The 13,688-nt window shown below is 40.5% G+C and overlaps 1 protein-coding gene across 1 annotated transcript; it reads left to right on the top strand.

The window, feature by feature from the left end:
- Nucleotides 1-868: 868 nt before the first annotated feature.
- LOC311246852 (hyaluronan and proteoglycan link protein 3-like) lies at nt 869-8,476 on the top strand (the record flags this gene model as incomplete). Its single annotated transcript, XM_084337095.1, has 6 exons — nt 869-901; nt 1,588-1,718; nt 2,167-2,392; nt 2,631-2,776; nt 2,867-3,169; nt 8,190-8,476. The coding sequence occupies exons 2-6, from the start codon at nt 1,589-1,591 to the stop codon at nt 8,474-8,476; spliced, it is 1,092 nt and encodes a 363-aa protein (XP_084193221.1). The 5' UTR covers nt 869-901; nt 1,588.
- Between the last annotated feature and the right edge of the window lie 5,212 nt (nt 8,477-13,688).

Genomic DNA, 13,688 nt, shown 5'->3' with positions numbered 1-13,688 from the left:
TTAATATCATCATATTGCCCAATGCCCAACCCTACCTGAAACACACTTCAATAGAAACAGTCCAAACAAAAAGAAACACAACCTGTGACACGTTGCTACAGATGGATGTCTGAGTTATTGAGCTTCGTTGTTGTTGACGGTTGTGAATCAGAAAGTGTGCTTATATCCCTGTGGAATGATCCTCAGTACCTGTCACTGTTTACCAACTACACAATGCTGCTCTCCTGGCACTCACCTCCATCAGAGTCCCTCAGGAGATGTGGCTCCATAGAACTAGAACTGAAGGGCTCTTGAATGCTCTTTCATCCATTCAAGTGCTGTGGTTTACTGGTGTTGGGGAGAGACCCCCCCCCCAACACACATGTGCACCACACACACACACACACACACACACACACACCGGGATGACATTTTGACAGTTCTTTCCCTTGAATCATCAACCCTCCAATTTTCACTTTTCTTGCTCTAACCACAGGTAGCCTGGTACTTTCACTCTGCAGTGTCAATATGTTGCAGGGGTATCGTTTGTAAGCAGGCCAGTTCAATTCATGTTCGGTTAGGCTACAGCCAATTATCATTAATTATCGCATGTTGCTCTAATTAGAAATAGGTTAGTAACTAATTTCAAAGTGCTGAACTAACCTACATTTTCCGAGTTTCTCACTGGGGGTGACTGGGGTAAGTAATTCAACCCACCTTTTTGAGTCTTTCAGTTTTCAAGAAGCGTGTGAATTGGTGGGGCCTGGGGGTCATTGCGTCATCTTGGGGACATTCGTGTTGTCATTTATTGGCTCTGCATTTGCAAGGCTACTGACGCGCGCATCTTCTTCGGGCTCCCTTCCACCAGTGGTTTATATAGTCTATTGTCGAAGGATTTATGCCTATCAAGTGAAGTTTTACGGTAGGTGAAAAGATAATGAACATTGCCGTATTGTGGAATATTGATAGGGTAGGGGTTGAGGCTAAACTGTTACGTATTTTGTTGTGTACACACATCTAGAATTCCTTTGGGAGAAATGTGCAATATTGAATATTCGTTTCTCTTGGCCGCTACCTGGCGGTCAGGTGTACCGTTCGTTGTTCTTGCTGAGCAATGAGCAATCTTTATTTTCACCGCACTTAGAAGACTAGACTATTAAGCTTTACAAAAAATATATATATATAATAAAAGTTTACTTGATATGCCATATAAGGGCATACATGATGACGCTATTATGTCATCATTTTGCAGTATATCAATTGTTTCTTTACAAATCAATTGTGTTCTCAGCTAGTTGCATACGGAAAACAAATTGATTGTCTTGATCTTGATCACTCAAACTATATGCAGCCTATTTTACATCGACGTTTTGACACACAACATATGGTGTCATACCGCCCTCCGCTGGGACATCGGGTAGGCTACATGATGTAAATTGGTTTCTCTGATCCTGAAAATAATTTTTGAAAGATCTAGAGGCAGATCATTAGTTAATCTGTGACCAAAGAGCTAATCTGATCTCTCTGAATAGGCATCAGGCTTGCTTGTTGTATGTTGACCCCAAAAGGATCACCTGTTCAAATGAGTTTCTCGGTCTATACCTATAGGATGATGGAACCGGCTCACCCTCTGTTTATGATGTGGCTTCAGCTGCTCCTTGCATGCCTGACCCAGGCTGTCCCTGGAGACCACAGCTTCTTCTACCATGACTTTCTCAGTGGAAGAGGCAAAGGACAGCGTATGTATTCAGGCCAAGTGACATGTTAAATCCCACACTCGCATTCGAAAATAATATAATTATGTAAATTATTCACAGTCACAGATGCATAATACTTGCATTCTCCATTATTATAATTATTATTATTGAGTCTTGATAGGTTTTATTCCTATGTGAATATAGGACTATTTTATATATTTTTTTAAATTTAAATATAATAAATAAATACATTAATTAATTAATTTAAAAAAGAAAGAAAAAATTATATATATATATGTTACACATGTTCTATGTGTTTTACCTATGTTCTTTAGTTTAGATTTTTTTTCTATTTTCCTTTGTAATGACTCCCTTGAAAAGTGTTTTTGAATATAATATATATATATTTTTTTTTTCGAACTTCCATTTAATTCATTTGTTTCATGCTTCCGTTTTCTAACCCCTTGGTGTAACTCTTAACTCCCTCCAGTCCATTTTGATGGTGTGAAGCTCCGTGTGGACTCCTCCACCGATCTGCCTGTGTTTGCTGTCCGAGGGGGTGATGCCACCTTGCCGTGCAAGTACAGATATGAGCCGGAGCCTGGCTCCCCCAGGACGGTCCGGGTCAAGTGGTCCTGGAAGCCTGCTATTGGTGGCCATGAGACGGATGTGCTTGTAGCTATTGGGTCCCGCAATCGCACTTTTGGGGACTTCAGGTTACTGATTGGCCAATTAATATACATGATAATTATGCTGCCCTCTGACAGAAGTATGAATCAGTCAAGCACCCTTCAATACATGATAAATGAGAGACAAATCTTATGCCAGCTCTACACCTGCTATTTTCTTGCTCCGATTGCAGAAAACATTATTCAATGTACAAAAAAACATTACAAATCATGTACATACAATAACCTTTCCCATAACATGATCAGTGCCTGTGTTTTCGTTCAGGGGCCGTGTACGTCTCAGGGAAGACTTTCCAGGAGATGCCACACTTCTCATGACTGAACTTCAGTTGAATGACACGGGTCGCTATCGCTGTGAGGTCATAGACGGACTGGAGGATGAGAGTGCTTTTGTTGACCTTGAGCTACAAGGTGGGTCCACCTCTCATAATGCAATGGCACATTTACCAACCACGAAGGCAAAATGACTCCAGAACTGAACCTCCATCCCCTTACTCTTAGGGGTGGTGTTTCCCTACCAGCCACCCCGTGGACGCTACCACCTGAACTTCCAGGGGGCCCAGGAAGCCTGCGAGGAGCAGGACTCCGTCCTGGCCACCTTCCAGCAGCTCTTCCAGGCCTGGATGGAAGGGCTTGACTGGTGCAACGCAGGCTGGTTGGCTGACGGGACAGTACAGTACCCCATCACTCAGCCTAGAATACCTTGTGGGGGGCACGGCCTTCCCGCGGGGGTCCGGAGTTACGGCAGCCGCCACCGCCACCTTCATCGATATGATGTCTTCTGCTTCTCGTCTGCACTCCATGGTGAGTGATGGGCCTACCATAACTGCACACGTACCCTAACACATAACTGTCTATGTACAGTTCAGTTCAGTTCAGAGTTTTTATTTGCCACATGGAATCATACAATCAGAGTTTCTTCATTACACAATCATAAATATCATTCCATGGACAAAAGGAGCAGGAAGAAGAATAAATCTTATAGTTACCTGCCCCTTATTCCTAAACTAAACAAGTATTTACTTAATGGTCGGCGTACAACCTAATTTACACAAATAATAATTTATACCATTATACAAGAAACACACAATCCACAGTTAAACAAGAAAAAATTAAATAATAATAATAATAATAAAGAACAAAAGAAAGAGAAAAAAAAGAAAATATCTCACTATTCAGATCACATTTGATTTTCATACTGACTAAATATTTTTTGTATAACACCCTAACACATAACGGTCTATGTACAACACCCTAACACATAACGGTCTCTGTATAACACCCTAACACATAACTGTCTATGTACAACACCCTAACACATAACGGTCTCTGTATAACACCCTAACACATAACTGTCTATGTACAACACCCCAACACATAACGGTCTATGTACAACACCCTAACACATAACTGCCTCTGTACAACACCCTAACACATAACGGTCTCTGTATAACACCCTAACACATAACTGTCTATGTACAACACCCCAACACATAACGGTCTATGTACAACACCCTAACACATAACTGCCTCTGTACAACACCCTAACACATAACGGTCTCTGTATAACACCCTAACACATAACTGTCTATGTACAACACCCTAACACATAACGGTCTATGTACAACACCCTAACACATAACGGTCTATGTACAACACCCTAACACATAACTGCCTCTGTACATACACCCTAACACATAACTGTCTATGTACAGAGATAGTCTTGAGGACAAATTGAAAGCTGGGGACACAAAAGGGGTTTGGCAGGGTCTACATATGATTACACCAAGCATCAAGTTAGAGCCTTACTCTGCAAACAAAATGTTAGGAAGGCTGCAGGGCCTACATTTGTGTCTACATTTACCCTGAAAAATGGTGCTGACCAACTTGCTTCTGTTTTTACAGATCTGGTTGGTCTCTCAGCACACTTAAAGTCCCGGCATGCTATAAATCTGCCATAGTCATACCCGTGCCCAAGAAATCTAGCACTGCTTGTCTGAATGATTACAGGCCCGTCGCTCTGAACTCTGTCATTATGAAGGTTTGTCTGTGATCATTTATCTAGTATTGTTAAGCTAGACATGTATCAGTTTGCTTATCAGCCTAACAGGTCTGTAGAGGATGCTGTATCTATGTGTTTACACACCATCCTGCAGCACCCGCGTTCGGTTTGCGCGATCTGATTGGCCACTGAAATTTTTTTCAGCGCCAATCGCGTTACTCCTAACAATCGCGCCAGCAGGCTGTTACCCTAACCTTAACCAACTAACCCTAACCCTAACCCTAACCCTAACCTTAACCCTAACCTTAACCAACTAACCCTAACCCTAACCTTAACCAACTAACCTTAACCCTAACTTTAACCAACTAACCCTAACCCTAACCTTAACCCTAACCTTAACCAACTTCGAAAGAGAGCGACTTTGAAAGAGTCGCCAAGCTTAACCAGTTTGTTAGGAGTAACGCGATTGGCGCTGAGAGAAACGTCAGTGGCCAATCAGATCGCGCAAACCGAACGCGGAAGTGAAACTCCGTTGGGGAAAATATACAGGCGCCCCGGAACCCTGTTGCGTGCCACCACCCACTTCAATGATAGAGCTCTCATATTTGCGAACGCATAAATTATATCTTAAATTATGGCTATGTGTCTAATATGGCCGTCGCTTATCAATGACTTGTTTGCAGTCAACATTGTCGAAACGGATTGTTTTTTTAATCGGTTCATTTCCGTTTTATACCATTTTGAAAAACGCTTGTTTCTTGAAAGTTCCAGAAAATTTCAGAAGATTCTGTGATAATTGCCCTTTACTGGAATACACTGGAATACACAAAACACGTTATCATTTTTCGGCCTATTTATGAATCGTTTTCAAATAAACGCTAGATTATCGATAGTATATGTGTACTTATGCACGCTATAGAAGCGGGCTGAAAATCGATTATCTTATTTCCTGATAGCACACACACACACACACACAGACAGACACATACACACATATGGCACATGCTGATATATAGGTGAAAATAGCTCTGATTATCCCAAGACTGGTAAAATAGATTCCTTACCTCAGATCAGATGTTCTCCAAAAAGATTATTCCAATTCCTCATCGCCATTCCAAATATCGATCGCGTTTATTGATCCAACGCTGGGTACTGGAAACACACATTTTCCGCTGTTCTGGTGGTGGGCGATTACTTGGATCGTCTCCGGTTACTTGTCTGACAAGTAAAATGTGGAAGCAGGACTTTTTTTTCTCCATGCGTTTCATTCAATCCAATCCAAAGAGGTGCAGTACCATCCGGAGAGACGATAGGGGGCAGTATTTTCCCTGTTCGAGTTCAGACAGATCCCCACTGGTAACGTGAGGCTAGATTGATGAAAAATGAATGGAAATCGATAATTAAAAAAATAACGATCAAAAACTAGATCTCTCGTCTCTCTGGCACTCAACGGTTGGCATGAACTAACGAGAAATCTCGTCGTTGGCACTCAAAGTGTTAAGAGCGGTTTTGAATGTGGGTAGGGATTCACATCTTTTTACGGCTGTGGGTAGGGCGTTCCACATTGTAGTAGTAGTAGTAGTTTATTGTCACAAATAAAGTACAGGTAGATGCTTGGTTCATACACATACAGCTCAGTTTAGTAATATTACACAATTATTACAGTTGATAGTAATAATGGCACACACATAAATTCACACCAACATGCACATTTGTTGATACATGCAGGACTAAGTCTTGAGACAGACGTATGTGTATCACCGCGCCATGTTGTGGCATAATTGCGAAAAGGGTTTAGTCCCTTGTTTGTGCCGAATCTGGGTTGAACATGATTTGTGGAACTCCCTCTGGTGTTCTTTGGGAAGTATTTCGACATGTACATGGGTACCTGTATGGTGTAGTGTATCTTGTAGACCAGGCCCATTGCAAGTTGTTGTCTGTCGTCTACTCTAAGCCATCCTAGGTAGTCAAAGGGGGCAGGGGTGAGGTGGGTTCTAGGAGTAAGGTCAAGTAGTAGTCTGACCAGTTTGTTTTGTGATGTTTGTAATCTTGTTTTTAGCGCCTTTGAGGTGCTTTGGTACCATGAGGTGCAAGCCTAGTCGTAGTACCCTTGAATGAGTGCTCCTGCCAGAGTCTTCAGGGTATTCTTGTTTACCAGAGAGGAGATCCGGTACAAGAATCTAGTTCGTTGGTTGACTTTTTTTATTACATTGGATGCCATTTTGTCGCAGGAACGATTTTCCTCTAGGATGGAACCCAGGTATGTAATTTCATCTTTCCTTGTGACAATATTGTCACCCACTGTAACTGAGAAGCCGTCGGTCTTGCTTAGTTTGTTATTTGATCCGAAGAGAATGGACTCTGTTTTACCCAGGTGTAATGATAGTTTGTTATCAGCGAGACATGTGCAGATTCTGTCGAGTTCTGAGCTGAGGGTTTTTTCAACCTGTAACTTGTTCTTGTCAGCAGGGCTGAGTCGCCCGAGAACAAGAACAAGTTGCAGTCACAAGCTGACGACATGTCATTTGCATAAATTAGGAACAGTAGCGGTCCTAGTATGCTTCCTTGTGGAACACCACAGCTCACTGTGAGTGGGGGGGATTGAGTACCGTTTACCTCCACCATCTGTTCTCTCCCCTCCAGGTAGGATTGCATCCAGCTCACTGATAGACTATCAAAACCAATTGCTTTTAGCTTGTCAATCAGAATGGAGTGATTGACAGTGTCGAAGGCCTTTTGTAGGTCCAACATGACCATGCCGCAGTATTTGCCCGCGTCCACCTCTTGTTTGATGTGGTCGTTCAAATAGAGAAGGCATGTGTCAGTGGAGTGGGATGTTCTGAAGCCAGATTGGAATTCGTAGATTCGATTTTTTTCCGCTAGGTACTTTTCGACCTGTTCGTAGACTATTTTTTCCATGACTTTCGAGATGGAGGTAAGAATAGAAACAGGGCGGTAGTTCCCTGGGTCTAATTTGCTGCCCTTTTTGTGCAGGGGGGTCACTCTCGCAATTTTGAAGTCCTTGGGAACGTGTTCCTGTTTTATGGAGAGGTTTATTATGTGTGTGATGACTGGGGTGATGGCGGCTGCTGAGTCTCTGAGGAATTTGGAGGGGATGTTGTCATGGCCAGTGGCCTTGTTAGGTTGGTTAGGTTAGGTTAGGTTAGGTTAGTTTTTTGAGTACCTCATCTGTTGTTACCATTTCCAGTTTGAAGTCGCCTTTGCGTACCCCTAGGTTTTTGTAGTATGCTACTATGTGTTCTACCCCATAATGCCCTGAGTGGGAGGGTAGTTTATTAACCAGTGTTGTGGCTATGTTTGTAAAGAATATGTTTAGGTATTTGGCCACATCCAGTTTGTCTGTGATGAGAGTGTTTTCTGTCTTTATGTTTATGTGTAAATCTGGTTTTTAGTTTTTTGCTGCAGCCTAGTTGGTTGTTGAGTAATTTCCAAGTTGGCAAGGTTTGTTTTTGTTTCCCTCAGTTTTGTCATTGATGAATTTTTTTTTGCGGTTTTGATCATGGTGTTTACGTCATTTCTTAGTCTGTTTCTTTGAATTTTTTGTTCAACCATGTGGGCTTGGAGTTCACTGTTTGAGCTTTTGGTAAGCTTTGTCTGACTTTTATAAAGTTACAAGCATTTTTTGTCTCTGGTTTTCATAGCGTTCAGTGGACACAGGGGACACATGAATATAATAAACAGGTATTAGTCAGTTAAGAATTCCTGCACCCAGACCCATTGTGAGCTAGCACAGCATTGACATATAATCTGCAGAAATAATTTCTAACTTATGCTATTGTTGTGTATGTTTCTCTTCACTAGGGGAGGTGTTTTATCTCGAGGAACCCTTCAAGCTTAACCTGACTGAGGCGCAGCAGGCCTGTCAGGAGAACGGAGCTGAGATGGCCAAGGTGGGGCAGCTCTATGCTGCCTGGAAATTCAAGGGACTGGACCGCTGCGATGCCGGCTGGCTGGCTGACGGAAGCCTCCGCTACCCCATAACCAGAGCCCGTGGAAACTGTGGTCCATCTGAGCCAGGGGTGCGCAGCTTCGGATTCCCTCCTCTTCATCATAAGCACGGAGTGTACTGCTACAAAGCAGCTGAATGAATTCTGGCTGATCCCAACAGTGGTATTTGAAAATGTGAGATAGATTTTGATCTCCACAAAGTGGCTGTTCTTTTTTAAAACGCTGTGGTATTGTGCTGTGCTGCTGTGTGAAATGGAAACAATATTCGTAATATTTGGAACTGCAGTATTGCTGATAGCTCCAGAATTGTATTGCTGCAGTTGTGATTGGAGGACCAAGAAAAGAGGGCAGGGTTTGATATAAGTCAATTACAGAACCTCTTCCAAAAATACCAGGACATGTTATGTAGTCCAGTGTAATTTTTGTATGTTTCCATTTTGCTCAAATAATTTGTGGAATGATACAATATGCTCTAATGCTGCACAACTTGACTGTGCATGAATGAATTTACAAAGAATCTTTGTAATTTCAATAATGTTAAGAGTTACAATTATTTACTGTATACCTTTACATTACTCTCTTTGTAAATTCCCATATTTAACATAAGAGGTGAACTTACTCTACTGTGATAGGCTCTATGATGAAGTGGCCTCAACATGCCTGTGATATAAGATATTAAAACTAGTATATCCAAAACAGCTATCACTAGTACTGTATAGTCGTGTACCTCATTTCGTTTCCACATTAATGTAGGTGGTGGTTTAATTATAATTTTATTTGATCATGGAAATATGAATTACTTATTTTTGTAAAATAAATACATGTGCTCTATAACCAAGTACTTGTGCAGTAAGTCCATGACCTTTTAGACACATATATTGCATTAAATGACATATTGTACTATTGAATTACACATAACAGACACATCCAAGGTGACATATTCTTGAAATCTACAACAAAAGGTTTATTTAAGAGAGAGAGAGAGGGAAGCACCGTCTTGGTCTCATTCTCCAACGGACTTACGACAAAAAGGGCTTTCTCTTAGGGCCATTTGAGACCTTTTCGGGCAAGACATGAATATAGACAATATATTATAATATAATATGAATTATATATGTTTTATTGGGACGGTTGGTTAATCCCAAAATCGTCCCGAAAAGGTCTCAAATGTCCCTAAGAGAAAGCCCTTTTTGTCGTAAATCCTTGGAGAATGAGAATGTTTTTCTGTATTATTCCCATAACTCCACATCCTTATTAATACAGCTGCTGGCTCACAAACACTGAGGTTACCACCAACCTTTACTGGAATGTTTAGCTGGGGAGCCAATTGCTGTGAGAGGGTGACTTTTCTAAATTATAATCTTGATTTCCAACTCATTCAGATTCAGATTATTTTATTGACAGTTTTTTAAATGTGCATGCATTCAGACAAATGTGAGATGCTTGTTTTTCCAGGCTCCTCAACTGTAGTAGATTTGTAAACATGGTACACAATGTATATTTCTATCTATACAAATACAAACTATAACGATAAGCTATAACTATAAATTATAACAATAAATAGGCTATAAATAAACTAAAACTATAAACTAAATATGCACTATATTACATAACCACCAGATATTGACCAAGCTTTAAGGAGAAGTCCAGTCTATCTCCTTCAATAGATAGCCAATGATATAGTATAGGCCTAATACAACTCAGAAATACAGGTCTATAAACACATTATATTAGGCAGAAATGGCCATTCAGGGAGATAGTTGCTTTTGTTTTATCAGGGGACAACAACGACCTAAATATACCATTCATAATGCCATTATATCATATCTAACAAAGATCAATGGTTGATGTTCCTTGTCATCCTGGCACCAGAGATCTAAATAATGCCAATGTGAGAGAGAAAGGGGTGACAAAACCCCATAAATGACTTGTTATAATGTGAAGAGATACAGAGAGTTAATGAGAGAGAATGTTGTCCTCATGGGGCGTCTGTCATATGAAGATACTGAATCATTGTGTTGTTAATACAGCTCATATACATACTATATATTAGATTGAGCAGTCAGATATGAAATTCCCTCTGAGCCAAACTAAAGAGCAAGGAAACATTGAACACGGCCATACAGATAGTCACACCTGTGATTCAATACTGCCCAATTGATTTCACCACTGGCCACATATCAACTCTTTATAACCAAAGCAGCACCAAAGAGCTCCGTTCACAAGTTTGGTTTACACCTATCCATTGTGCCTAATGCAGATTTATTGATTTACTGTACCTCTCAAGGATCATCACTAGACAAATGGGAAGAGGTTCATGAAGTTTTGTCATCCGATAATTTATTATTAGGGCTGTCAAAATTAATGCTTTAATTTGAGATTATTTTAAATTATTTAAAGCATTAAAATAAATTAATCTAGATTAATCTATGGAGTGAAAAATCTTCAATTTTAGCGCCGCGGATATAAGAAAGAGGTCTAGCTGAGTCAATGTTGATGGTTTTGTTGAACATTTGTATTTCACAGGAGAGAAACTGTATTCAAAGAAAGCTATTAAAATAGTCTTTGAATCTAAATATACTTTCTTTGTGTTGATTTTACATTAATTCCATGATTTTACTCAAGTAAATATCTGTTACAAGCTTCGGTCTTTTTTTTTTATATATTTTATTTTACATTTTTCAGAACATTGTACAAACATGACAAACTGTATACCAACATGACATACAAACACACAGACAGTGAAAGTAAAAAAAATGCATTAAAGAAAAAATTATAATAATAACACATTTTTTACATTTGCTAGTACAACACGGTTACCAGCCATACATGACTGAGAAATATTGTGTTTGGGGTCCCTCATAGGGGGACTGTGAGATCAGACGGGCGAATCAGCTGCCGCCTCTAGCCTCATCGAGATAGGCTAAGAACGGGTCCCAGATTTTTGAAAACCTTTTAAGTGAATCGGTTCTTTCCACAGTTGGAAAGAAGGAGCTGAGGAGGACTTCCACTCCATCAGTATTTGTTTTTTAGCAACCGTTGTCCCCAGTGTCAAAGATTGTTGTACAGCTGTAGGAAAGCTCAGAGAGGACTCAGAGCAGCCGAAGATGGCAAGCTCTGCCCCCGGCTGTAGAGTTATCTTGTAGGCCTTAGAGTACCAGTCAAATATTTTGGCCCAGAATCCTGAAGGGCAAAACCAGAAGGCATGAGAAAGTGTACCCTCTGATACCTGGCACCTGTCGCACAGAGGTGAAACAGAGGGGTAGATCTTGTGCGATCTATGCTTAGAGTATAGTGGAGACGATGCACAACTTTAAATTGGATCAGCTGGTGTCTACTATTGACTGAGCCAAGTTGTACTATAGACAGACTCCTATCCCATACAATATCAGATAGATCAATACCGAGTTCCTCCTGCCATTGTTCTTTAATCTTCTCAGTAGAGGCCATATTACAGTTGTCAAACAGACACACAAACCTAGAGATGAGGTGCTTGGAGTGGGGAGGGCTCAGCAATATATCAAAGAAAGAATGTTCAATTGGGAGCTCTTAGAAAGCCTGAACTTTGGATCTAACATAATTTCTGACTTGTAAAAATCTGAGCCAGTTGGTGCCGGGCAACTCAAACTTCCTCTTTAGTAGATCGAAGGATGCAAAGTGACCGTCTATGTATAAGTCCTTAATGGAAGCTAGCCCCTTCCCACTCCAGGCAAGGTAACCCCCGTCTGTCCATGGAGCCGAAAAAGTGTTATTAAAACAGATTGGTGCATATGGATAGAAACATCTAGAGGGCTAAAAGCACCCCTGATTTGATTTAAAATTCTGACAGAGTTTTCCACGACAAAACTTAGTTTCAAGCTTCTTAAGATCCCGGGTACCCCTGGTTTGACAAATAGCATAGCTGGCAAGGATGAGTTAATAAGGGAATTAGCCTCCATTCTCAGCCACAAGGGGGCCCCAGGAGTCAATTCACCTGTTGTCCCCTGCCGCCAGTACATCAGAGCCCTTACATTGGCAGCCCAGTAGTAGTGCCTAAATACTGGCAAGGCCAGCCCTCCCTCAGATTTAGGTTTTTGCAAGTGCATTTTTGAGATTCTGTGATTCTTATAATTCCAGATGTAAGACAGAATTACAGAGTCCAGTTCTTTGAAAAAAGACTTTGTGAGAAAGATGGGAAGATTTTCACAAATGTATAGGAATCTGGGGAGAGAAACCATCTTGACAGAGTTTATGCGGCCTATCATGGAGAGGGGTAGCACTTTCCAATTTTCAATGCATTGTTTTAGCCTTGAAACATAGTCTGCAAAGTTCAATTTAAATATTAATTTAGGATCTTTGGGTATGGTCAGACCAAGATAGGTGAGGCGATCTTTTGCCAATTTGAATGGGAGATTTTCCAGGAACAAGCTTCGGTCTTAAGTAGAAAAATGCACTTTTTTAATCTAGATTAATTACAGAAAATTGTGAGATTAATTAGTAATAATTTTTTTATCTATTGACAGCACTATTTATTATATAAGAACATGTACGCAAAGGTGTCTCTAGGACTTAATTGTAGGACAGAGACGGCAGATGGAGGGTCCAAGCGTGTTTAACAACAAAAATAATAATGTTCAGAGGCAAAAGAGAAATCCAAAACACAGATTATACTTCAGTTGACACACTGGAGGAAAAAAAACTAGAGTAGAGAACTAACATAGAAAACAAACCTCGATCAGCAAATATGGAACAGATGAAACAGCTGACGTGAAATAAATAACATAGACAATGGACCAGCACAGAAGGAAATTACAACCTTGTATATAAAAGAAAAGTGGGAGAAAAAATTTGAAATAGAGATAACAGAGGAGGAATGGTATAACACATGTAAGATACAACAATCAACCACAGGATCAAGGATATGGAGGGAGGTTGGGTGGAAAAACATAATTAGATTCTTTATAACACCAGAAATACAGGGAATTACATGCCAACACAAAAGCCATGTTGGAGAAAATGTGGGCAAGAAGTAGCGAACCACACACACATATTCTGGGAATGTCAGAAAATAAGAAACTATTGGGAAGAGATAGGAGAGATAATAAATGAAATAGTAGGATATGAAATACCCCAGACAGGTCTAGTACTATACCTAGGGAACTTGTCACAGAAAGTCATTCAGGGAGAAGACAAGTATCTGATTAAGATACTATTAGTAGCAGCCAAGAAAGCATTGACTAAACTGTGGTACAGGGTAGAAGCACAGACGAAGGATGAATGAATGAATGAATGAATGAAAACTTTATTTAACAGATTGCAGAATGGGTACAATACAGTACGGCTCAATACATACAATTGTTAAGGGGATGCAGA

Source organism: Notolepis coatsorum, assembly GCF_963971535.1.
Source record: "Notolepis coatsorum genome assembly, chromosome: 20".
NCBI lineage: Eukaryota > Metazoa > Chordata > Actinopteri > Aulopiformes > Paralepididae > Notolepis > Notolepis coatsorum.
The sequence above is the reverse complement of the archived record's forward strand: the minus strand, read 5'-3'. Positions and strand labels throughout refer to the sequence as shown.